General features: G+C 42.0%; 1 protein-coding gene across 2 annotated transcripts; it reads left to right on the forward strand.

Annotated features, from left to right (window-relative positions):
* Positions 1 to 538: 538 nt before the first annotated feature.
* Positions 539 to 27859, forward strand: DGAT2L6 (diacylglycerol O-acyltransferase 2 like 6). Of its 2 annotated transcripts, XM_058713261.1 has the most exons (7): positions 539 to 787; positions 19524 to 19634; positions 20153 to 20223; positions 20585 to 20789; positions 22179 to 22353; positions 26504 to 26715; positions 27135 to 27859. In XM_058713261.1, the coding sequence occupies exons 1-7, from the start codon at positions 703 to 705 to the stop codon at positions 27287 to 27289; spliced, it is 1014 nt and encodes a 337-aa protein (XP_058569244.1). In that variant the 5' UTR covers positions 539 to 702; the 3' UTR covers positions 27290 to 27859. The 2 variants fall into 2 exon arrangements, with proteins under 2 accessions (XP_058569244.1, XP_058569245.1); XM_058713262.1 differs by lacking the exon at positions 19524 to 19634.

Genomic DNA, 27859 nt, shown 5'->3' on the forward strand with positions numbered 1-27859 from the left:
CACTACACTGCCTTCCAACAACGAATGCTCAAGCTGAGATCTAGAGAGATGGAGCAATTGGCAAAGGTGTCACGGGAATAACATGGTGGACTTCGGACTGGAACCCAAGATCTGTTCTCTGTACAGTGCCTCTCCCACTCTACCATGTGGTATCTGGCCGCTGATACCGAGCCCCTGTGAAATAGAGGCACAAGGAGGGATCTGAGAAGTTAAGATATCTGTGCAGAAAAAGGCCCAAGTTGACGAGGTGGCTCTCAGCAGAAGACAGGAGGAGCCAAAGAGCAGCCACTAGGGCAGGAACAAGTGGAGTCACCAGGTCTCCTTTCTTAAGCAGGGAAGTAGGTTGCTTTTCAGAGGTCTTATTTGGGGTCTAAGCCATTCTCTTTTCCTGCACTCATCTATCAGGGACCTCCCCACATACAGCAAGAACCACCCCTAAGCGATATCTGCCTTATTGCAATGAAGCACACAAGGAGAAGGGATATATATTAGGGAGATTAGATAGCATGATCTGAAACCTCATGTGTGTGTAGGAAGCCAGGGCGGGACAGAGAACAACGAAGACTGGAGGAAAGGTTAGGTCAAGCCTAAAACCTTCAGCAGCTAAAGGGACTCAGTGATAAGAGATGAAAGCAAAGCACCTGTAAGCAGCACAGCTTTAGAAGTGCTGGCCTTCTGTTTGGGCTTCTTGCCACAATAGCCATGGCCTTCCTTTCCCGACTGGATCTTCACGAATGCCTCCAAACCCTGTCTGTTTTGCAGTGGCTCCCCGTCTACGTATTTTTAGGTAAGTGAACACCAGGGGTTGGAGAGCACATGAGAACAGGCCAAGAATGAGGGCAAGAATCCCCAGATGAGGAAGGCTCCAAAGAGATCATTTGGCTGGTTTCCCCCCCCACCCCACCCGCCCTCTCTGAAAGGACTATTGCTTCTCACCCAGAAAGATGGATGCTGTTGAGCGAGAATGAAATCATTAGATTTCTAACGAAATCATCAGATTTCCCTCTTTCCAACTGAGGGCATGAAGGCCATGAGTGAGCCTTTGGTTGTTCTGGTTTAAAGATCACCGCAGCCTTCCCAGGACTGCCCCCTCTTTTTTTTGTTAATTTCAAGATTTTATTTAAATTCCAGTTAGTTAACATATAGTGTAATATCACTTTCAGGAGTAGAATGTAGTGATTCATCACTTACAGCACTCAGTGCTCACCCCAACAAGTGCTCTCCTTAATGCCCATCACCCATTTTATGCATCCCCCTGCTCACCCCCTCTGAACTTGCCAGAAAGAGTCCTATTCAGGGTTGGGGGCAAAGGTGATGGTGGCTTGCAGAGTTGGTATTGCTAGGTAGGCATAACGTGATTTTCTAGTCTAAAACTATGGGGAGAAAATTCTGGAAAATCTGGGAGCTGCCCTAGTGACTCATTAAACAAACATTTTTTTAAAGTTTTTAAAACATTTATTTATTTATTTATTTATTTTAAAACATATTATTTATTTTTGAGAGAGAGACAGAGAGAGAGACAGTGCAAGTGGGGATGGGGCAGGGAGAGAAGGAGACACAGAATCTGAAGCAGGCTCCAGGCTGTCAGCAGAGTCCAACATGGGGCTCGAACCCACAAGCCGTGAGATCATGACCTGAGCCAAAGTTGGATGCTTAACCAACCGAGCCACCCAGGCACCCCAGACAGAACTTTAATAGAAGGCCAGTTGTGCAGTAGACTCAGAGCATGGCAATTATCAGTGCTGGGCAAATGGGTTGAGAGTGCTAAGCTTTTCCCAACCAGAATCTAGGACTTCATGGGCAACCAATTCCAGGGCCAAAGCTTGGAAACTGGATGGGGAGAAATGTCTGCCTGAAGGCAGCCAATTCCAATCTATGGGAGACTATATGTTCCCTTAGAGCAAAGGGTCTTAACCAAAGGCTTATGGACCTAGAATTTGGGGTAGGGGTGGACAACTTTGAATTCATATAGCAAAATTTACCTTTATTTTCACTAGCTTCGAATTGAAATAATGAATGTAGGCAACAAGCCACAGAAACATTAGCAGCACCAGTGAATTTGTCAGTAATAGACATCACAGATTTGCGTTTCATTTGCCAGTTGTTGCAGGCATCTCAAAATGTCATTTATGCTCACGACTACTTCAAAATGCCAGTGGTTATTGGAACTTCCGTTAGGTCTGGTTATTTGATGCATAAACCAAGAAGCCCATGTTACTATGACACATTTTTGGTGATGCTTTGAGAACTGTGTTTTAATATGTTGCATTTCCTTTGTAAGTCTATATATTTTATTTTGTGCATTTGTAATGTTATTCAGAGAAGGGGTCCATAGGCTTCACCAGACTGCCAAAGGCATCTGTGATTGCCATAGATGATGACTTATTGAGCCTTATTGAAATCAAATCATGCTGAGCACTTAGTTCATCAATGGCCTGACTCTAGCTGTATTAAGGGGGAAAAAAGCGATTTTTCTGTAAACTTGCTTCTAGTCTTTCATATTTTCTGTTTTCCTTTGCGTTTATCTTAACGTCCTCAAACAGACCTTTTTGACAAGTTGCAGCCCTCAGTTAGGAAAGTGAGGGGGGCACAGGAATATCCTAAAAGTCTTGGTATTGCGGTGGCAGCCACCATTTCAAGTCTGGATCCTAGAAAGAGTGGGCAAGTGTGGGGACTAGAGAGCAGGGAAAAGAGGTCAAGAGAGGAAGAGGGGCGCCTAAGTGGCTCAGTCCGTTAAGCGTCCAACTTTGGCTCAGGTCATGATCTCACAACTCTGTGAGTTTGAGCCCCAAGTCTGTCTCTGTGCTGACAGCTCAGAGCCTGGAGCTGCTTTGGATTCTGTGTCTCCCTTTCTCTGCCCCTCCCCCCCCAAAGATAAACATTAAAAATTTTTTTAATAAAAGAGACAGGAAGAGGTGTGTAAGTTCTTCCCTTTAGGTGTGGGGTCTGTACTGCCCCAGAAACCCTTTGTGTGGTCTTCGAACACAAGTGCCCAGATTATTCTGACTCTTCTAGGGAGCACTCCTCAATGAAATGTTTTCATTTTTCTCCCAGAAAATGATTTGTTTTTAAGTATTTTCTTCTCTCTTCCTTTCCCCCTTTCAAAGGACACTGTGGACAGGGATAGGGTACAAGGCATATCCAACACTGAATATGTAAGGGCCCAGAAGTGAGGGTCAGCCTCCTAGTAATGCCCACTCCCCCCCCCATCTTACCAGCTTCCACTTCTTCTGGAAGAGCTGGAGATGTGGGGTGGGGATGTTATGGACAAATGATGGCACCTACGTGTCTTAAGTGAAAACACTAATAAGTGTGAATGTTTTCTTTCACCTGCATTTTTAAAAGTTTTTTTTAATTGTGGTAAAATACATATAACATCAAACCAACCATTTTAACTATTTTTCAGTGTACATTTCAGCAGCATTAAGTACATTCAGTGTTGTGCAACTGTCACCACCATCCACCTCCAGAGCTCTCTTCCTGAAGTCTGTACCCATTGAACAAGAACTCACCATTGTCCCCTCCCCACAGCCCCTGGCAACTACTCTTCTACTTTCTGTCTCTGTGAATTTGACTCCTCTGGGTACTTCATATAAGTGGAATCATACACTATTTGTCCTGTTGCGACTGGCTTATTTCACTTAACATAATAGCTTCATGTTTCACCCACACTGTATCACATGACAACATTTCCTTCCTTGTTAAGGCTGAATAATATTCTATTGTGTGAATATCGTAAATAATGCTTCTGTGAACATGAGTGTTCAAATATATCTCTGTGATCCTGTTTGCAATTCTTTTGGATATATTCCCAGAAGTGGAATTGCTGGATCACATGTAAATTCCACTTTAAATTTTCCACAGCACCTGCACCCATTTTACATTCCCACCAACAGTGCACAAGGTTCCAATTTCTCCACGTTCTCTCCAACACTTCTTTATTTTCTGGGGATTTTTAATAGGAGTCATCCTAATGAATGTGAGGTGATATCTCATTGTGGGATTTTGATTGCATTTCCCTAACAATTAGTGATGTTAAGCATCTTTTCATATGCTTGTTGGCCATTTGTCTTGACTTCTTTTATTTTTTTTCTTTTTAAAAAAATGTTTATTCATTTTGAGAGAGAAAGAGAGCAAGCACGAGCAGGGAGGGGTAGAGAGAGAATCTCAAGCAGGCTCAGCGCCGCCAGCATGGAGCCCGACACTGGGCCCGGTCCTACAAAGTGTGAGATCATGACCTGAGTGGAAACCAAGAGTCAGATGCTTAGCCAACAGAGCCAACCAGGTGCCTCTATCTTGTCTTGTTTTACATTGATTATTTTTATCATTCCATTTGCCTTCCTCTACTAGGTTAGATGTTATACATCCTGTTTCTATCATTTTAGTGATTGTGCTAGAAATACAACATGAATCCTGGGTCTTGGAGCATCTGTAACAGTGTAAGATGTCCCCAGAGGTGCCTAAGACATTCAAATCTGTTCAATAGTTATAGAGCAAATACTCATTACAAGGTGGTGACGGTCCTTGTCGAAACTACCATAGATCAAATACAAACTCCTTACTATCTAACAACAAAGATAAAGCAATCATTAGTTCCACCATTGTACACAGTTTATGCATCAGTGCTGGACACACACAGAAGTCACTACAATGTAAGACAGACTGTAGTAAGTGAAAGAAATAGTCACAACAAAGTGATATTAGGGTTTCAGGGAAAAATTATCACACCAAGTTGAGGGGATCAGGAAAAGCAGGAAATAGAAACAGTGAAGCATGATGAACAGGACATGGGTTCTCGAGTTTGTCAAACTTGGATAACAATTAGCTGTGTGACTTCCAACAAGTATTCAGACCCCTCTAAGCCTCAGTATCCCCATCCTCTTAGCTTGGTATACAGTAAATGCTCCATATAGAATAGCTTCCATCCTCCCTTCCTTTCTTCCTTTCTTCCTTCCTAAATTCCTTCCTTCCTTAATTTCCTTCTTAATTTTTTCATGCACCTGCTTTCTTTCATTCCTCTCTCTTGCTCAGAGCCTCCCTCAGCACCTCTCCACTTTCCTGAATGATGTTTAGAATCATGGCTGATTACTGCGCATCCCTGAAAGTAATGGGAGAGGAAATAGGGAGAAAGAGGAGAAAAAGGAGAGGAACAAGAAGGAGGGAAGAAGGGAGAAGAGAGGAATGAAAAGACAGTTTGGGGGAGGTGTAAAATACAAATATTCGTGACCCTTAGAATTAGGCAATGGCCCTGAGAGGCCCTCTGAGGGCCAGCTTCCATTGGAGGATGGCTCTCTGTCTCTTCTTTTCTGGGCATGTGTCACCATCTATCTAAACTGTTGCAATATCCGCTTTCCTGGCTCTCTACCCTCTAGTCTTCACCCTCTCCAATCTATTCCACTGCTTGCTCCCAGTAGAGTCTTTTGAAAACATCTTTAATTACAGTCTTCTCCTGCTCAAAAATAGTCAGTGATTTCCCACTGCCTACTCAGTGACGTACAAATGTGTTAGCCTGGGCATTCAAGGCCCTCCTCCACTCTCTGGCTCTAACCTTTAACCAGCTCATCCCCCCACTCTTCCCCTATAAGAAGCTTGTGTTCCAAGCAGTCTATTCATACAACAAACATAAAGGGTACTCTCCCACTCCTTCACCTATGCTCTGACTATTCCTTCCACTGGAAAGATGTTCTGATCCCTCTCCCTGGACTAATAATCATGGACAAACTGTCCTTTGAAATATTGCTCAATTCACATCTTCTCTACAACATTTTCTAGCCAACCCAAGACCGTATCACCTCTGAAAGTCCAAAGTACTTTGTAAAAATAGGTTAGGTAGCAGCCCTTGTATCCTTTGCCCCCTCTACTCAATAAGCCCCATGAGAATAGGAGCCATATCTTGTCATAGTTATATTTCTCACAAGACCAGGCCTGACAGTAAATTGACACTAAATTCTAAATTCTCTCTCAGTAGAGACCATTAAGTCCATCTCTTTTTCTTTTTCCTCTGTTTCACCTGATCACCTCTGATCACCCCCAACTTTTTTTAGGTCTGCCTTCTTTCTCTGGTTTCTGATACTACATAAAATAGAACATAGTCTTAGTAATCAGATAGGCCACGTCTGCCACCTGTTGCTACTGGACCTTGTGCAAGTAAGTCAATGTTATTTCTTCTTAAAGTTTATCTATCTAATTTTGAGAGGGGGGGCAGAAAGAGAGGGAGAGAGAGAATGCTAAGCAGGCTCTGCACTCTCAGTGCAGAACCTGATGCAGGGTTTGACTTCACAAGCTGTGAGATGATGACCTGAGCCAAAATCAACAGTTGGACACTTAATTGACTGAGCCACCCAGGCGCCTCCATCAATATTATTTTTTATGTGATCTTCACAAGTAAGCCATTCACCCTCCACCATTGTAGAAACAGAGTATAGTATCTGCCTCTAAAAACCATTCTGAAGATCAAAGAGCCAAAAAAATCCTCAATAGATGTTCATTTTCTTTCTTTCTGTTATAGAAATTGACATTACTTCAAGTCCAACCACTCCAACTCATAAGACACTGCCAACCTTGCCATTTAATCAACAGAGGAAAGCCAACCACTTCTGAGACAAGCACCCTACGTTCTGATTTCATTGCACCTTCAGGAAGAATAATGAGTAACTAGATCCTAGAAAATTAGGTAAATAGAGACTTTAATACTTTCCTAGCATTCCCAGATCCTTCAAGGCATTATTCATTCACCCCCTACATCTGATCAACTGCCAAACTCTGAAAATTCTACTCCATAGTATCTTTCAAATTGGTTTGAGAGATAGTAACCTACTTCGTGTTCCCATTGTCTCTCATCTAAACTACTGCATCTTGGGGCACCTGAATGGCTCAGTCAGTCGAGTGTCTGACTCTTGATTTCAGCTCAGGTCATGATCTCAGTTCATGGGATTGAGTCCCACACTGGGCTCTGTGCTGACAGCACAGAGCTTGCTTTGGATTCTCTCTCTCCCTCTCTCTGCCCCTTTCCTGCTCTCTCTCTCTCTCTCTCTCTCTCTCTCTCTCTCAAATATAAATAAATAAACACTTTAAAAATATATTACTGCATCTCTTAATTGGTGCCTACAGTTTCTCTTGCTACTACAGTTGTCTCAAATTATCTTCCTGATACACAGATATGATCATGATCATGCTGTTCCTCTGCTTGATAACCTTCACTGGCTTCATATTTCCTCTAGCATGAAGCCTAATCTCCCCAGCTTCCTTCTCAGTTCCATCTCCTATTCCATGTCTTCCCGGTCTCCCTGTACTTTTTCAGGTTATGGTGTTATGGACCTTGGGCTCCTCCATCTACAGATCTTTGTTCAAGTTCTTCCTCATGCATGGAAGGCCCTTCCTCCACTAATCTCTCTGTCAGAATCCTACTCTTTCTCCAAAATTCAACTTAAATCTTACCCTCCACAAGAAGCCTTTCCAGGTTCCCCAGCAGTAAGGAATGGTCTTCTGCTTGGGTTCACATAAAATAACATTTGACTATATAGTCTTACCCTCTGTAATCTATCCACTATTTATGGTATCAATTTTCTCCACTAGACTGTCAGTTCCTGGAAGGCATGAACTTTCTTTCCTACAGGTATCAATATGAGCTAACACACACAAAGTGTCTAAAATAGCTCTTGGCACATAGTAAAGACTCTACAAATGCTACCTACTTTTTTCCTAAAGCTTGGAACTTTTTATTCCCCCAAAGTTTGACCACTCCGAGCATCACATTTGTTCATATATAAAATGGGGATAATAAAATTATCTACTTGTCAGGGTTATGAGAGAATTAAATGAGATAATGTACATTAAGTCCTGAATGAGTGCTTATTAATAATAAGTGCTGAGGGTGCCTCAGTGGCTCAGTTAAGCATCTGACTCTTTATTTCAGCTCAAATCATGATCTCACAGTTCATGAGTTTGAACCCCACATTGGGCTCTGTGCTGACAGCATGGAGCCTCCTTGGGATTGTCTCTCTCCCTCTCTCTCTATCCCTCCCCTGCTCTCTCTCTCTCTCCCGCTATCTCTAAATAAATAAATAAATAAATAAACTTAAAAATTTATAAAACAAAAGAAGCTTAGTGTCTAATAGGGAGAGGGCTAGACTTGTGAGGTACTAACTACATAAGCACCAGAGTGAAACAGGGTCAAACAGAAGCATAAGTAATGTGCTGTGGGTGTGTGGAGGAGGGTACCCTTCATTCTGAGCAGAGAATCACCAAAAGTATCATCAAGGGGGTATCATTTGAGCAAATCCTTGAAGGCTGAAAGAACTTTGATAGGCAGAAAGTTGAAGAGAGGGTAGTCAGAATAAAGGAACAGCACCACCAAAGGTATAGAGTTGGGAATGGGGAGTACACTAAGGTGGTTGGGCCCCTGTTTCCCATATTTCAGCCATTCACATCCCACCTTCTCGTTTTTTCTACAGTTGAGTAGAAAATAGAAATATGCTATTATGACTTAACATTTTTTTCCAAATTGACTCATTGCTGTTACCTAAATTAGTGTATTATAACAGATATTTTAGATCACTACCATAAATTCACTTTTTATTCACTATATATTAAAATGATTTACCATCCATACACCACCTCAGATCATCTAGTGTACCTACAGTGATATAAGGACAATGCTTTGAGAAATACTGGGCTAGAGCATAAGCAGTATGAGTGCAGGTAGTGAGAGATGAGGTGAGGAAGGTGTTTGGGGCTAGTCCACGGAGGGACTACATGTTTACACTTTTTTTCTGTTGCAGTGGGAAAATATTGAAGGTTTCAGAGGCAAACAACATTATGACTGTGCTTTATTTTTTTTTATTTATTTATTTTTTTTTTTATTTATTTTTGGGACAGAGAGAGACAGAGCATGAACGGGGGAGGGGCAGAGAGAGAAGGAGACACAGAATCGGAAACAGGCTCCAGGCTCCGAGCCATCAGCCCAGAGCCTGACGCGGGGCTCGAACTCACGGACCGCGAGATCGTGACCTGGCTGAAGTCGGACGCTTAACCGACTGCGCCACCCAGGCGCCCCATGACTGTGCTTTAAAAAGCAATCTGGCAATAACATGGAAAATGGACCAGAGGGGAAGGGACATGCAGGCAAAAAGAACAGACTCAAGATTGCAGTCCAAACCCGAGGAGATCAAGCCTTCAACCATAGCAGTAACAATGGAGATACAGGCAGGAGAATGAATGGGAAAGAGAAAGAAGTCGAAGATAGTGCCAAAACATTGAAACTGTGACATTTATCTTGAGGCCTAAAAGATAAATAGGAACTATCCAGGAAAGAGCTGAGGAAAGGTTCTTCCAGGTAAAAGGGACAAAATGCACAGAGGCCCAGAGGCTAGAGAGCAGAATGAATTGAAGGAACTGACGGAACAGTATGGTGGAGTGCAGAGGACAAGGGGGTGGCCTGGGGCTCCACCACACAGTGCCTTTGAAGCCCATATTACAAGACTGGACTTCACCCTAAGAGTCATAGGAAGCCATGTTAGATGTTGAATTATTAAATTACCATTTGCTCCCCAATGTTCTTATATTTACACCATTTGGTGAAGAAACTGTCTTTTTCCCATTGTATATTATTGACTCTTTTGCCATAAGTTAATTGATCATATATGTGTGGGCTTATTTCTGGGCTTTCTATCCTATTCCATTGGTCTATGTTTTTTTTTAATGTTTATTTGTTTTTGAGAGAGAGAGAGAGACAGAGTGTGAGCAGGGGAGGGGTAGAGAGAGAAGGAGACACAGAATCTGAAGCAGGCTCCAGGATCTGAGCTGTCAGCACAGAGCCTGACATGGGGCTCAAACCCTCCAACAACAAGATCGTGATATGAGCTGAAGTTGGACACTCAACCTACTGAGCCACCCAGGTGCCCCTGATCTATATGTTTTTATGCCAATACAATACTGTCTTGATTACTATAGCTTTGTAGTATAGTCTGAAATCAGGAGTATGATACCTCCAGCTTTATTCTACTTTCTCAAGATTGTTTTGGCTAGTCAAGATTTTTGGAAGTTCCACACAAATTTTAGAATTATTCTAATTCTGTGAAAAATGTCATTGGGATTTTGATAGAGATTGCATTGAATTTGTAGATTGCTTAAGGTGGTATGGACATTTTAATAATGTTAATTCTTCCAATCCATGAGCACAGACCATCTTTCCATATATTTGTGTCTTCTTCAATTTCCTTTATCAATGTCTTGTAGTTTTCAGCGTACAGGTCTTTCACCTCCTTGGGTAAATTTATTCCCAGGTATTTTTTTATGCAGTTGTAAATGGGATTGTTTTCTTACACTCTCTTTGTGATGGTTTGTTGTTAGTGTATAAAAATGCAGCAGATTTCTGTATATTGATTTTGAGTCCTGCAACTTTACTGAATTCATTTATTAGTTCTAACAGTTTTTTTGTGGTCTTTAGGATTTTCTCTATATAGTATCATGTGATCTACAAATAGTGAGTATTTTACTTCCTTTCTGATTTGTATCCCTTTTATTTCTTTCTTTCTTTTTTTTTTTTTTGTCTAATTGCTGTGATTAGGACTTCCAATATCATGTTGAATAAAAGTGGTGAGAATGGGCATCTTTGTCTTGTTCCTAATGTTAGCAGAAAAACCTTCAGCTTTTCACTGATGAGTATGATGTTAGCTGTGGGTTTGTCATATATGGTCTTTATTATATTGAGGTACATTCCCTCATGAGTTTTTATCGTAAATGGATATTGAATTTTGTCGGGTGCTTTTTCTGCATCTATTGAGATAATCATGTTATTTCTATCCTTCATTTTTATTAATGTGGTGTATCATGTTGTTTGATTAGTGGATGCTGAACCATCCTTGCATCTCTGAAATAAATCCCACTTGATCATAGTATATGATCCTTTTAAATGTGTTACTGAATTCAATTTACTAATATTTTATTGAGGATTTTTGTGTTTTGTTCACTAGGGATATTGGCCTATAATTTTTTTCCTTTTTCTTTTTTTCTTTTTTCATGTGTGTGTGTGTGTGTGGGTGGGTGGGTGTTGTTGTTCTTGTCTGGTTTGGGTATCAAGTTACTTCTGACCTCATGAAATGAGTTTGGAAGTGTTCCCTCCTTTTCAGTTTTTTGGAAGAGTTTGAGAAGAGTAGGTATTAAATCTTTTGTGAATGTTTGGTAGAATTTACCAGTGAAGCCATCTGATCCTGGACTTTTGTTTGTTGAGAGATTTTTAATTACCAGTCAGTCTAGTTCTTCATGATTCAATCTTAGAAGATTGTATGCTTCTAGGAATTTATCCACTTCTTCTAGGTTTCCAATTTGTTGGCATAATTGGTTTTTTTAAAATTTTTTTAATGTTTATATATTTTTGAGAGAGAAAGAGACAGAGCATAAGTGGGGGAGGGGCAGAGAAAGAGGGACACACAGAATGTGAAGCAGGCTCCAGGCTCCAAGCTGTCAGCACAGAGCCTGACGCAGGGCTTGAACCCATGAACTGTGAGATCATGACCTGAGCCGAAGTCAGACACTCAACCAACTGAGCCACCCAGGTGCCCCTGTGGCATAATAATTGTTAATAGTCTCTTGTGATCTTTTGTATCTCTATGATATCAGTTAAAGTGCTCCTCTTGCATTTCTATTTTTATTTGAGCCCTCTCTTTTTTCTTGATGAGTCTGGCTAAAGATTTGTCAATTTTGCTTATCTCTTCAAAGAACAAAGTCCTAGTCTGGGGTGCCTGGGTGGCTCAGTTGGTTAAGTGGCTGACTTTGGCTTAGGTTATGACCTCACGGCTCATGAGTTCAAGCCCCACATTGGGCTCTGTGCTGACAGCCTGGAGCCTGCTAACAACTCAGAGCCTGGTTCAGATTCTGTGTCTTCCTCTCTCTCTCTGCCCCTCCCTTGCTTGTGCTCTCTCTCTCTCTCTCTCTCTGTCAAAAATAAATAAACATTTTTAAAAAAAGAACAAGCTCTTAGTTTTATTGATCTTTTCTGTTGTCTTTTTACTCTTTGTTTCGTTTATTTCTGCTCTGATATTTACTGTTTCCTTCCTTCTATTCACTTTGAGCTTTATTTGTTCTTTTTCTAGATCCAGTAGATGTAGCGTTAGGTTGTTTGACATTTTTCTTGTTACTTGAGGTAACCATGTATTGCTATAAAGTTCCCTCTTAAAACTGCTTTTGCTTCTTCCCACAATTTTTGGACTACTGTATTTCTATTTTCATTTGTCTCCAGGTATTTTTAATTTTCTCCTTTGATTTCTTCATTGACCCATTGGTTGTTCAGTAGCATGTTGTTTAGCTTCTACATACTGGGATGCTTCCAGTTTTCTTCTTGTAGTTGATTTCTAGTTTCGTAGTATTGTGATTGGAGGAAAATGCTTGATATCTCAATCTTTTTAAATTTACTGAGACTTGTTTTGTGGCCTAATATGATCTATCCTGGAGAATGTTTCATGTGCACTTGAAAAGAAAGTGCATTATGCTACTTGGGGAAGAAATATTCTGTATATATCTATTAAGTCCATGTGGTCTCATGTGTCATTAAGGCTGATGTTTCCTTATTGCTTTTCTGTCTGGATAGTCTATCCATGATGTTAGTGAGGTATTAAACTCCCCTACTATTACTTTATTGCTTGCTGTCAATTTCTCCCTTTAGGTCTGTTAATATTTGTTTTACATATTTATGTGCTTCTACGTTGGGTGTGTAAATATTTACAAATATTATATCCTTTTGTTAGATTGACCCCTTTATCATTAAGTAATGTCCTTCTTTGTCTTTGTTTGCAGTCTTTGTTTTGAGGGTTCTTTTTTGACATTTTATTTTATGTTTATTAAAGTACAATTGACATACAATGTTACATTAGTTTCAGGTGTGCAACATAGTTATTCAGCAACTTTATAGTTATGCTATATTCACAAGTGTAGCTACCATCTGTCACCATACACACTATTACAATACCATTTACTATATTCCCTATGCTATACCTTTCATTCCCATGACTTACTCATTCCATGATTTAAAGCCTGTGCTTCCCATTCCCCTTCACATTTTGCCCAACCCCCTTCATAGCCATCAGTTTGTTCTCTATATTTATGGGTATGTTTCTGCTTTGCAGTTTTCTTTTTTCATTTTGTTTTGAGCAATCCTAAAAACTGTATTTTTACTCCCCCCATGTTCTTTTTTTTAAAGTAAACTCTACCCCCAACAGTGGTGTCTCCCTGCCCATGTTCCCTGGGGCTGCCTCTGGATGTGAGGCAAACCTGAACCTGCCCCTCAGGCTGAAACTTGAGGACAAGAAAATAAAACTTTTTCACATGAAGACTGGGGGATTTGTTTCAGTCTGTTGTTTGTGCAGTGCCCTGTGGGTGGTAGCCTGCCAAAGACTATCTCTCCAATTATTTGGGGCTCATGGGGCCCAGAAATGCAATTCCCCCTGGCCACCCACACCAGGTGCTCAGGGGGTGTCCTTTGTGTGGGCTGCATGTGCTTGCTGACTCAGTGGGCCACAACTGTGAACATGAGAGTGGGACACTTGGCCAGCCCAGCTGGAGTGGGGTAGGCTACACCTGCAGTTTAAGGGGGGGTGGGGGGTGGCACTCCCAGTGGAGCTAGCAGGCTAGAGGTAGGGTTTGTAAAAGTCACCTGCTAGTGCCAACCAACAAAGCAGAAGAACTCAAAAATGACACCCACCAGTGCCTCCATCCTTGGAAAGCATCCCAACAAGTTTCTGCTTCTTCAGCAGATGATTTAAGATCAACAAATGAGTGTCCTTATCAGATAAAGGGTTAGTATCCAAAATCTACAAATAATTTATCAAACTCAACACCCAAAAAACAAATAATCCAGTGAAGAAATGGGCAAAAGACATGAATAGACACATCTCCAAAGAAGAAATCCAGATGGCCAACCAACACATTAAAAAATGCTCCACATCACTCATCATCAGGGAAATACAAATCAAAACCACAATGAGATACCACCTCACACCTGTCAGAATGGCTAACATTAACAACTCAGGCAACAACAGATGTTGGCAAGGATGCAGAGAAAGAGGATCTCTTTTGCATTGTTGGTGGGAATGCAAGCTGGTGCAGCCACTCTGGAAAACAGTATAGAGGTTTCTCAAAAAACTAAAAATAGAACTACCCTACGACCCAGCAATTGCACTACTAGGCATTTATCCAAGGGATATAGGTGTGCTATTTCGAAGGGACACATGCACCCCCATGTTTATAGCAGCACTATCAACAATAGCCAAAGTATGGAAAGAGCCCAAATGTCCATCGATGGATGAATGGATAAAGAAGATGTGGTATACATATATAATGGAGTATTACTTGGCAATCAGAAAGAATGAAATCTTGCCATTTGCAACTACATGGATGGAACTGGAGGGTATTATGCTCAGTGAAATTAGTCAATCAGAGAAAGACAAAAATCATATGACTTCACTCATATGAGGACTTTAAGAGACAAAACAGATGAACGTAAGGGAAGGGAAACAAAAATAATATAAAAACAGGGAAGGGGACAAAACAGAAGAGACTCATAAATATGGAGAACAAACTGAGGGTTACTGGAGGGGTTGTGGGAGGGGGGATGGGCTAAATGGGTAAGGGGCATTAAAGAATTTGCTCCTGAAATCATTGCTTCACTATATACTAATTTGGATGTAAATCTTAAAAAATAAAAAAATAAATCATAAAAGAAAAACAAAAGCAAATGAGTGTCCTCAAAATATGGTCCAGGTTCTGTTCAAACTGTTGCTTTTGTGCTGGATCCCAGGGCAAGAGGGTCTGTACATAAGCCCTTTCAAGAGTGAATGAATCCTCCATTTCCTATGGCCCTATGGTTCTCCTGAAAGTAAACCCCATTGATTTTTAACACCAGATGCTGTGCAGTCTCATCTCTCTGGTGCAGTTCCCAAGGTTTGGGAGGCCTGAAATGGGGCACAAACCCCTCAGTCCTTAGGGATGAGCTCCAGATTTTGACACCCCTTCCAATTGTGGGTCACTGTTCCTGAGGTGGGGGTTTCTTGCTAGACTGTGTCTCCACCTCTCCTACCTATCTCAATGTGGCCCTTTTATTCTTTGTCATGGAGTCTCTGTTCAGCTAGGCTTCAGGCCCTTTTCAGAGGGAATTGTTCCTTCTGTAGCTGTAGAGATACTGTGTTCGTGGGGGAAGGTGAGTTCAAGATCTCTCTATTGAACCCTCCTGTGGCCAGTTGATCTTTAACAAAGACGCAAAAGCAATTCAGTGGAAGAAGGGTAGTGTTTTAAACAAATGATGCTGGAACAATTGGATATCCATATGTAGTAAATGAACCTTGATCAAAATCTCGCATCTTAGGGGCACTTCAGTGGCTCAGTCAGTTAAGTGTCCGACTTCAGCTCAGGTCATGATCTTGCGATTCGTGGGTTCAAGCCTCTCTCGGGCTCTCTGCTGACAACTCAGAGCGTGGAGCTTCAGATTCTGTGTCTCCCTCTCTCTCTGCCCCTACCCCGCTCGCACTCTCTCTCTCTCTCTCTGTCTCTCAGAAATGAATAAATATTAAAAAAAAATTTATGGCACAAAAACAGACACATAGACCAATGGAATAGAATAGAAACCCCAGAACTAGACCCACAAACGTATGGCCAACTAATCTTTGACAAAGCAGGAAAGAACATCCAATGGAAAAAAAGATAGTCTCTTTAACAAATGGTGCTGGGAGAACTGGACAGCAACATGCAGAAGGTTGAAACTAGACCACTTTCTCACACCATTCACAAAAATAAACTCAAAATGGATACAGGACCTGAATGTGAGACAGGAAACCATCAAAACCCTAGAGGAGAAAGCAGGAAAGACCTCTCTGACCTCAGCCGTAGCAATCTCTTACTTGACACATCCTCAAAGACAAGGGAATTAAAAGCAAAAATGAACTACTGGGACCTTATGAAGATAAAAAGCTTCTGCACAGCAAAGGAAACAATCAACAAAACTAAAAGGCAACCAACATAATGGGAAAAGATATTTGCAAAAGACATATCAGACAAAGGGCTAGTATCCAAAATCTCTAAAGAGCTCACCAAACTCCACACCTGAAAAACAAATAATCCAGTGAAGAAATGGGCAGAAAACATGAATAGACACTTCTCTAAAGAAGACATCCGGATGACCAACAGGCACATGAAAAGATGCTCAACGTTGCTCCTTATCAGGGAAATACAAATCAAAACCACACTCAGATATCACCTCACGCCAGTCAGAGTGGCCAAAATGAACAAATCAGGAGACTATAGATGCTGGAGAGGATGTGGAGAAATGGGAACCCTCTTGCACTGTTGGTGGGAATGCAAACTGGTGCAGCCACTCTGGAAAGCAGTGTGGAGGTCCCTCAGAAAATTAAAAATAGACCTACCCTATGACCCAGCAATAGCACTGCTAGGAATTTACCCAAGGGATACAGGAGTTCTGATGCATAGGGGCACTTGTACCCCAGTGTTTATAGCAGCACTCTCAACAATAGCCAAATTATGGAAAGAGCCTAAATGTCCATCAACTGATGAATGGATAAAGAAATTGTGGTTTCTATACACAATGGAGTACTACAGGGCAATGAGAAAGAATGAAATATGGCCCTTTGTAGCAACGTGGATGGAACTGGAGAGTGTGATGCTAAGTGAAATAAGCCATACAGAGAAAGACAGATACCATCTGTTTTCACTCTTATGGGGATCCTGAGAAACTGAACAGAAACCCATGGGGGAGGGGAAGGAAAAAAAAGAAGAGGTTAAAGTGGGAGAGAGCCAAAGCATAAGAGACTCTTAAAAACTGAGAACAAACTGAGGGTTGATGGGGGGTGGGAGGGAGGGGAGGGTGGGTGATGGGTATTGAGGAGGGCACCTTTTGGGATGAACAGGGGGTGTTGTATGGAAACGAATTTGACAATAAATTTCATATATTGAAAAAAAATAAAATAAAAAAATTTAAACCTCACATCTTACTAAAAAAATAACTCAAAGTGGATCAGAGACATAAATGTAAAACACAAAACTGTAAAACGTTTAGTAAAAAACTTACAAAGAAGCCTTCATTAAAAATAAGAAAAAGAAAACCTTCATGACATGAGGTGAGGTAAAAAGTTCTTAGATTTTACATCAAAAGCACAATCTGGAAAGGGGAGAAATGATACATTTGTCTTCATCAAAATTAAAAGCTTTTGCCCTAAGAAAGAGCCTGTTTAGACAATGAAAAGATAAAGCAGACCGGGAGAAAATGTTTGCAAATCACATATCCAACAAAGAACTTGTATCCAGAATATATAAAGGACTCTTCTTAAAACTCACCACTAAAAACAAAGCAAAACAAAACAAAAAAACTCAATTGAAAAATGGACTAAAGTGAAATGAACAGACACCTCACCGAAGAGGATATACAGAAGGCAGATGGAAGCATCATTAAGTATTTGGGAAATGCAAATTAGAATTATGATGAGATACCACACTATACATCTATTAGAATGGCTTGGCCATCTTCAATATAAACTAAATTAGGAGCCTACCTTATGTGAACCTCTTCCTTGATAATCCACACTACGACTTCTCCCTTCAACACAGACAAGATATTGGAAGCATCTCCTGGTGTCAAGGCCATAATATCTAAGGGAGGGTCACGTATACATACACACAAATGGTTGTTCTCCATCATTCTTGCCTCAAATACCTTTCCTTTCTGTCACAGAACTCCTTGGTCCATGAGCTTTAGCTCTTCCATGTTTGGCCTCTGTTTCTCTTATGTCTTTAAATCCCACTTCTGTGAGTGATGCCAGTGACATTCGTACAGGCCAGGTCTGGCAGGCTTCTCCTCAAAGGACGTTTATGGTCTCCTGAGGTGCCACACCTGCAGTTCAAATAGATTCCACAAGGAGGTGTTTATCAAGGTATGGCTCTTGTTTAGACTACCGTTAGGACTTGTGAATAACTGAAAGAGATCAGATATAAGGTACACAATCCATCCATGCTTTTTAAATAACATCACATTTAAATAGCACAAATCTGGGGCGCCTGGGTGGCTCAGTCGGTTGAGCGGCCGACTTCGGCCCAGGTCATGATCTCGTGGTCCGTGAGTTTGGGCCCCGCATCGGGCTCTGTGCTGACAGCTCAGAGCCTGAAGCTTGTTTCAGATTCTGTGTCTCCCTCTCTCTGACCCTCCCCCGTTCATGCTTTGTCTCTCTCTGTCTCAAAAATAAACGTTAAAAAAAAAATAAATAGCACAAATCTGACAAAACACTAACATTTAAGTTTACGTATTATTGAAAAGAGAAAACACTTATTTTATCTTCTAGCCAGTCTATAGATATTTGTTAAACACCTACTGTGTGCAGGGCACTGTTCTAAATACTGGTGATGCAAACTAAATCTATTTGAAGCAAGATATAAGAGAAATTATACACTCAGACTACCTTTAATTAATGATTCTTGCTGAGTTTTCCTCTGGAGCTTACCTAGCAAATTTACTCTCATCTTTTATGAGGATCAGGGGTAGTAGGACATTTATAGATGGCAAGCTTCCTATAAAATTTCTCCCACCACTATTTCCTATTTAATTGGCATGCTTATAAAAACTATCTCAGCCAGCTCTTGCAAAGAGGATTCAGCCTATCACTAAGATTTCTTCTACTCCATAACATGATCTTTAAAGAAAGGCCTGTTCTATCTTTTTTCCTATTATTTTCATCTATGTCCAAAATTCAAGAGACAAACCCACTTCTAAGTAATTTTTGAGTTTCTTTCCATTCTCTGGAAATTTTATCTCTTGTGATGTGGTTACCTGGTCAAAGAAGTCATTCCCTTAGCTGGGTCTTTTTTCATTAACACTATGTGTACTTAGCCCCTCTTTCTCATGACTGCAGATTTTAAAATGGGAATTCCCACTGCTGTGAGATGCATCATGTTTACATTTCATAGCCTGTTGTGGCCCTTTGCTAACAGAGATAATATTTCCCCTTCTGAACTTTTGAAACATTTTGAATAAGACAAAATTGAACCTAGTAAAGCAGTTTCTAATACATGTTTTCTTCTCAGCATCAAACAGCCTGTGTACTGCAGACAGCCCCTTCTCCTCTGGTATGTGCTGGTTTAGCAGTCCCACCAAGAAAGGAGGGTTAAGCTTTTAGAAAGGAATTCCTGAAGTCCCAGAATGGGGATTTCAGCCACTGGTGCAAGTGCTGCTCTTGGGAAACCACTTGCCAAGGAGGGCTGCTGTCCTTTGACCCCAGCTGAGGGCCTGCTCTGAGAATGTCATGGTTATGCATTTTCCTCAGTTAAGATCTCAGCCATCAAAAGGACCCAGATCCAAGGACTCAGAGGTCAGCCTGGACTACAGCAGAGTGGGGAGGGTTTGTGAGGGAAGTGGGAAAGAAGGGTCTCACACCAGCCTTGATCTGCTCCTTCAGTAGAGAGCAGAGATGGTAGTTAGAATTATATTAAACTTGAAGGAATCTGAAGGGCATAAACCCTTTGTGTCCCCTCAGGAGCAATTCCTATTATTCTTATACCCTACTTTCTGATGTTCACTAAATTCTGGATCTTGTCTGTGCTCGCCTTAACCTGGCTCGCCTATGACTGGAATACTCACAGTCAAGGTAAGAATGGTGGTACCTGTCTGTGCCAAGGATGGAACCACAGGGAGAAGGAAATGGATGGAGAGAGTGGAAGAGGCATAGGGAGAAGGAGTGCAAAGAAGAAAGATGGGGAAAGGGAAAGGAAATGAGATAGGAAGGTGGACAGCAGGAAAAATTAAAAGAAGCAAATACGGGTAGAGGGAAGGAGAGGGAGAGAGGGGAGCAAATGTCAGCAAGGAACAGAGATCTCTCCCAGGCTTCCTAAGAAGAATTAAGAGGTTTCAGGGAAGGTGCCCCCAGCCTTGGGATATCTTCCCATCACCTTCTTGGCTGGCTCCTGGAGAGCACAAACCTCCTATATCTTCTTGGGGGTTGGATTCAGGGACAGTACCTACAGCTCTGTGTTCTAGAAATATGGAAGTATGAAAATGGGAACTCATCTGTGACCTGAGGACTGTAGAAAGAACCCTCCACCTCTGGGATAGGTAAAGGGATTGGCAATATCTCACCTGCTCTTTCCTTCCCTTCTGTATCCACAGGTGGTAGGCGTTCAGCTTGGGTACGAAATTGGACCCTCTGGAAGTATTTTCAAAATTATTTCCCAATAAAGGTAACCACCCTTCCTCTGAGTGCCCTTGGTTTCTGTTGCCTGGACTCACCTTTCCCACTTAGCTCCATGTTTTCAAACGCTTTAGTAGCCAGCAGTGAAGGTCAAGGCCCAGAGGGCATAATGCAGAGTAGGCCCCCAAGATGGATGGGCAGGGGGGAAGATGGATAGATAGCAGCCTTTCTTCACAGTGGCAAATCCTCTGAGCATCATAACCCCTGGCAATCCTATGACAATGATTACATCCCAATGAACAGGGATTTGAGGCTTCCCAAGGAAAATGGGCTATGTGCTAGTATATGGGTCCACATGTCCTCTCTTCCTTATTCTTATCCACTTCTCTGAGTTAATTTCCCTCTAACAGCTGGTGAAGACTCATGACATCTCTCCGGAACAAAACTATATCATTGCCAATCACCCCCATGGCATTGTCTCTTATGGTGTGTTCATCAACTTTGCTACTGAGGCCACTGGCTTTTCTCGGCTTTTCCCAGGCATCACCCCTTCAGTAGGGACCTTGGAAGGGATCTTCTGGATCCCAATTGTGCGAGAATATGTGATGTCAATGGGTGAGTATAAGAAATCATTCCATTCTCTGACTTACCTCAGGGCTCTGGCCCCAGGAAGCCCTAACAGTCCACATCTCACATCCTGCTAGAAGAGAACTTAGTAGAAAATGAGTCCAGAACACACTAAGCCAATAAAAAGAATATGTGGCTAAGCATCAGGTTCTGTCCAAGATCTGGGAGGCAGGGTTTGCCTACTGCCTAGTAGGATAAGTTACAGGCATTTATAAGAGTTGCCAGGAATCCTTTCAGAGGAGGAAGCAGAAGACTGGATCTCAGGATTAAAGCAAAAGTGGAAAGCAAAAGGCAAAAGCCAAATATGAAACCCAAATGTAGGAAAAATCAGACATGAATGGGGCAGCTCAGATGAACTTTGCTAGATTCTTTCTGGGATGTCACTTGGCTTATTTTGGCCATTTGTATAGAAGCTCTCAAAATCTCTTAAAGACATTTTAAAGTCTCTCATACTAGCTTGTACCCTCCTTGCCCATGATCTTCATTTCCTGGGAACCCCTTCAAACTTGCATAAGATGTCAAAGAATAAAGGATAGGCATACATCAGAATCCAAGACAACTTCCCCATGCCAGGCTTTAAGCCAGGGTACTGTTAGAAATGTCCTTCTCTCTGGATGAATATTCCACTTCTGGACACCAGAAAACAACTGAAACCAAACATTAAAAAGATACATTTATCTGGAGAGGTTAGGTGGGACCACTGAGTCCCAGAGGATGGTTCTGCTCCCCTCTGAGTTTGGCATGAACCAAATGATTAAGGCTTGGGGGCAACTTCTGCCATCTCAAGAGAGAATAAAAAGTAATCCCAGAGTAAAGATGAAAAGCAGAAGTGAGGAAAGACTCCATGACTGTTGTCGAACAGCAGGGTATTACCCTCATTCCATAGTTCGTCTACATTTCAGTTTGGTTTGTACAGGCTCCTGGATCTACATACTCTACAGAAACCCAAGCCAATGGCTCCCAGTTGGCAGGTTGCTCTAGGGAGAAAGCAGGTTTGTGGTGGCTAATCCTGATCACCCCTGAGGGAGAAAACTCTGGAGAGTCTCCAGACCTGTAAGATTGGGGAGAGTCAAAGATGGCTATGGTTTATGGGTAGAAAGGGAAGGGATGGGCTTAAATACTATTGAGCTAAGAGGAAGCAGGCAGAGGAACTCAAGGTATCCCCAACTGTAGTAGTACAGAACCTCCAATGCCAGAAGCTGACCCTAAGGACTAACCTCAGGCTACGGCTAACCCAGGATGTGGAGGTCAAAGACAGAAAAATGGAAACAATATTCAGGAAACAGAACTGTCTCCAGCAGGAAGAGCCCAGAGGAACACCTCACCCCAATCTCAGGCACCAAGTTTGTTATGCTACTTGATTCTTTGGTTTCACAGGTGTGTGCCCAGTGAGTGAGTTGGCCTTGAAGTATTTGCTGACCCAAAAAGGCTCAGGAAATGCTGTGGTTATTGTGGTTGGTGGAGCTGCTGAAGCCCTCTTGTGCCGACCAGGAGCCTCTATCATCTACCTTAAAGAACGTAAAGGTTTTGTGAAGTTGGCACTGAAGACAGGGTGGGTCCCCAGGTTCTGTACCCTATTGTCAGGGTGCCATGGGTACTCTGTAGCACCTCTCCAGAATGGTTCCCTCCCTTGGAAACCTGTTAAAGGGGGCTCCTTCTTTAGTCTGATTGCTTCCCTCTGCACCTTCACACTGTGTCTTAATGGTGTTTGGGCCTCCAGATACATTTGTAGGCATTTCTTTTACTTGAAGTTGGAGAAAGAACAGTAGGAAAAGACCTTTACCTCCTTCCCATTAGCCTAGTTGGCTGTAGGTCTGGGGAAGTGGAGCTTCACTCTATATCAACTCATTAACTGAGAGGCCCAGAGAACCTACCCGGGGCAAGGAAGGCACTAGGCTTGGTGTTGTGGGGTTGCAAAAATACAGAAGATATGGTTGTTGTCCCCAAACAGCATATAATTTGGTTTCAGGAATAGGATGCATTCCTTCAGCAGTCACCTAATGCTTACTGTGTGTCAGGCATAGTACTAGGCATTGAGGGTATAAAAATAAATAAGACCTTGTTCTTGCCTTTAAGAAACTGACAGTCCAATGGGAACATCAGACATGCACACATATAACTATACAGGAGCCAACCACTTATCATCTCAACTACAACCCCCTCCCTGGTTTAAACTAGCATCATCTCTGCCCTAGATTATTACATAGTCTCCAAAACGCTCTACCTGCTTCTTTTCCTCTCTCCCCTACATCCAAGAGAATATTCTCAACTGTAGCTAAGATGATTACATTAAATGTGAGATTATGTCACTACTCCAAATGTTCCAATGGCTCCCATTTCACTCTGAGCAAAAGCCAAAATCTTTACAAGGGCCTGCAGAACTCTATTCTGGTCCTTAGCCAGTCCTCATCACCCCCTGGTCTCACCCTTGCTTACTCTGTCAGAGCTACACTGGGCTCCTTGCTACACTTCAAACAAGCTACATGCTCCTGCCTTAGGACCTTTGCTCTAGCTGTCCCCTCTGCCTGGAACATTATTCCTCCAAATAATTGATTGCTTTACCTCCTCCAGGTATTTGCTCAAATGTTGCTTCTCAGTAAGGTCTATCTTGACCATCTTGCTCTACTTTTTCTGGTTGCGTTTATCATCCTCTTATATATCACTGATTTTATTTATTTATATATCTGTTTTTTGTTTATTTGTTATTGTTTACTGTCTGTCTTCCCTCAAGAAAAAAATATAAGCTCCATGAGGACAAAATTGTTTTTATTTTATTTTATTCCCCCCCCCGGGGAATTCTTTTTTTTTTCTGATTTTATTTTTTTTATTTTTTTTCTTCAATATATGAAATTTATTGTCAAATTGGTTTCCATAAAACACCCAGTGCTCATCCCAAAAGGTGCCCTCTTCAATACCCATCACCCACCCTTCCTTCCCTCCCACCCCCCATCAACCCTCAGATTGTTCTCAGTTTTTAACAGTCTCTTATGCTTTGGCTCTCTCCCACTCTAACCTCTTTTTTTTTTTTTCCTTCCCCTCCCCCATGGGTTTCTGCTAAGTTTCTCAGGATCCACATCAGAGTGAGAACAGATGGTATCTGTCCTTCTCTGTATGGCTTATCTCACTTAGCATAACACTCTCCAGTTCCATCCACGTTGCTACAAAGGGCCATATTTCGTTCTTTCTCATTGCCCTGTAGTATTCCATTGTATATATAAACCACAATTTCTTTTTTTAATTTTTATTTATTTTATTTATTTTTTAAATTTATTTATTTTTTATTTTTTAATATATGAAATTTACTGTCAAATTGGTTTCCATACAACACCCAGTGCTCATCCCAAAAGGTGCCCTCCTCAATACCCATCACCCACCCTGCCCTCCCTCCCACCCCCCATCAACCCTCAGTTTGTTCTCAGTTTTTAAGAGTCTCTTATGCTTTGGCTCTCTCCCACTCTAACCTCTTTTTTTTTTTTTCCTTCCCCTCCCCCATGGGTTTCTGTTAAGTTTCTCAGGATCCACATAAGAGTGAGACCATATGGTATCTGTCTTTCTCTGTATGGCTTATTTCACTTAGCATCACACTCTCCAGTTCCATCCACGTTGCTACAAAAGGCCATATTTCATTTTTTCTCATTGCCACGTAGTATTCCATTGTGTATATAAACCACAATTTCTTGATCCATTCATCAGTTGATGGACATTTAGGCTCTTTCCATAATTTGGCTATTGTTGACAGTGCTGCTATAAACATTGGGGTACAAGTGCCCCTATGCATCAGTACTCCTGTATCCCTTGGATAAATTCCTAGCAGTGCTATTGCTGGGTCATAGGGTAGGTCTATTTTTAATTTTCTGAGGAACCTCCACACTGCTTTCCAGAGCGGCTCCACCAATTTGCATTCCCACCAACAGTGCAAGAGGGTTCCTGTTTCTCCACATCCTCTCCAGCATCTAAGTCTCCTGATTTCTTCATTTTGGCCACTCTGACTGGCGTGAGGTGGTATCTGAGTGTGTAAACCACAATTTCTTTATCCATTCATCAGTTGATGGACATTTAGGCTCTTTCCATAATTTGACTATTGTTGAGAGTGCTGCTATAAACATTGGGGTACAAGTGCCCCTATGCATCAGTACTCTTGTATCCCTTGGGTAAATTCCTAGCAGTGCTATTGCTGGGTCATAGGGTAGGTCTATTTTTAATTTTCTGAGGAACCTCCACACTGCTTTCCAGAGCGGCTGCACCAATTTGCATTCCCACCAACAGTGCAAGAGGGTTCCCGTTTCTCCACATCCTCTCCAGCATCTATAGTCTCCTGATTTCTTCATTTTGGCCACTCTGGCGTGAGGTGATATCTGAGTGTGGTTTTGATTTGTATTTCCCTGATGAGGAGCGACGTTGAGCATCTTTTCATGTGTCTGTTGGCCATCTGGATGTCTTCTTTAGAGAAGTGTCTATTCATGTTTTCTGCCCATTTCTTCACTGGGTTATTTGTTTTCCGGGTGTGGAGTTTAGTGAGCTCTTTATAGATTTTGGATACTAGCCCTTTGTCTGATATGTCATTTGCAAATATCTTTTCCCATTATGTTGGTTGCCTTTTAGTTTTGTTGGTTGTTTCCTTTTCTGTGCAGAAGCTTTTTATCTTCATAAGGTCCCAGTAGTTCATTTTTGCTGACAAAAATTGTTTTAATCCATTTTGTTCACTGATGTGTCCCTATGGCTCAAAACAGTGCTGACACATAGAAAAAACTCAGCAGATGTGCTATAATGGAGATATATACAAAGTGCTATGGTAGCAATAATTAATGAAAAAATTTTCACTCTTAATGTAGAAGTTTCATAAGTGGGTGACATCTGAATTGTGAGCTAAAATAGTAGGAGTTGCCAATCAGACAAAATGGGAGAAAGAACTCAGTTGACCTACAATGTATCAGGCACTATGTGAGGCCCTAGATATTCAAAGATGAACGACACAGTTCCCACCTTTGATCAGCTTAACAGACAACTAGGGAGGAAGACAGGTAAGGAGATGACTGGAATAACTGAGTTAGAATAGTGTTAGTGTGGAGAAAGAGAAGCAGTAGATGAAGGGTACCTAATCTACACTGTGGAGGAGGGAACTGGAGGTAGTCAAAAAAGCTTTCTTTAAGAGATTGAAATTGGAGCTGAGCATTGAAGGGCACAGTAGAATTAACTATGTGAAGACATAGGAAGCATTTCTGGCAGAGGGAGCAGAATGTACAAAGCAGCATAGACAAGCAGCAACTTGGCACATTTAGAATGGCTAAGCAGATTGCAAGGAAGTGGTGGGGAGAGAGGAAGCTTGCCAGGTAGGCAGGGCTAGAGCACAAAAGCCATGGTAAGCAGCATGATACAAAGTGAGGATCTCTGGAAGAGTTTTAAAGAGAGAAATGACATGTCCAGATATGCAGTTTAGGAAGATCACTCTGGATCCTGGGTGCAGTGAAGGCAGTTAGATTGTCTAAAATTTGCTTCTTCCTATCAGGGGACAAGATGCAGCAGCTCCCCACAAAGGGTTCATTTAGAAGGGTGGAGCATGGCAAGAATGAGACATGAAGATGTTTGGGTGCTTGGGTTCTTGTCCTATAATGGGATGTTTGGAAAGTCTTCCTACCTTGGAGACGGTTTTGCTGGGGGGAAGCTACCTGGGAGAGTTAATACTTATGCTCCTTTCTTTGCAGAGCGTACCTTGTCCCTTCCTATTCCTTTGGAGAGAATGAGGTTCACAATCAAGAGACCTTCCCTGAGGGCACATGGATAAGGTTCTTCCAAAAAACCTTCCAGGACACATTCAAAAAAATCCTGGGACTAAATTTCTGTACCTTCCATGGCCGGGGCCTCACTCGAGAATCCTGGGGCTTCCTTCCTTTCAATCTGCCCATTACCACTGTTGGTAAGCTTTCCAATACCTCTGGACCACTCTGGTCGTTGATTCCCACCACCCAGGTCATCCATCAAGTCTAGGAGACCCAGCACACAGCTGGGATGGGCACTGGAAATTCCAGTAGGTATGGTTGAGGGCAGGGTGGGCAGGACAACTAAACAGATAAGAGTTGTTGCCATTCAGTAGCTGCCAAGAGAGCATGATGATTCACATGCATTCCTTCAACACTCTTCTGAGCTTACTCTCAGCATGCATGAGATTAGGTATTTGGAGAATATGGGATGGGATGGGGGTAGAGCAGAGGGAAAGAACAGAGGAAAGGGAGGAGACACAGATACTGAGTTTCAGTATATAGATCCCTCTGAGGGATGGGTAATTTGAGTTGAGGAAGGGAGGCTCAGATGCTTGTCTCTTCTCCTTCTCCATAGTTGGGGAGCCCCTGCCAATCCCTAGGATTAAGAAGCCAAACAAGAAGATAGTGGACAAGTACCATGCACTCTACATCAGTGCCCTGCGCAAGCTGTTTGACCAGCACAAAGTTCAGTATGGCTTTCCTGAGGCCCAGGAGCTGACAATCATATAACAGGAACTAGATTCCCCCATCACTAAAGTCCTAAAGCATTGATGGATCCAAATAGGGTAACCCAGAAGGAAGAATTTAGCGAGAGAGGAGAATCTCAGACATGAGGGAGGAGGCCAACCAAGCCAGAAAGTACTTAATGAATGGGGTTTTGCAGAAGAAACCAAAGGAGCAGAAGAGTAGGCAACAACCCACTGTAGAAAGCAGACTCTTGTGAATCCAAAGCTCTTTTTTTTTTTGCCCCCTGATTCCAGCCAACCCTCTGACCAAAGGAATGAGAAGCCAAAAACCACCACCGCTCCCCCTTACCAAACCTTAGTGACACCATCACTTTTTAGATTTAGGCTTAGAAGCCTTGTTGAGAACAGGAATAGTTTGTTTCCTTCTCCTCCTTACAATTTGGGACCCACAACCAGGTAAACCAGGGACCTGAACTATAACTGCTGATCCAAACAGAAAGGATTTCCTCTGTTGTGACACAATTCTACACTGCAAAAGCTTGCCACATGCAGTTATGCTGTTTCTTCTATAAAAATAAAGGTCTATGGGCACCTGGGTGGCTCAGTTGCTTAA

Source organism: Neofelis nebulosa, chromosome X (genome assembly GCF_028018385.1).
Source record: "Neofelis nebulosa isolate mNeoNeb1 chromosome X, mNeoNeb1.pri, whole genome shotgun sequence".
NCBI classification, from domain to species: Eukaryota; Metazoa; Chordata; class Mammalia; order Carnivora; family Felidae; genus Neofelis; species Neofelis nebulosa.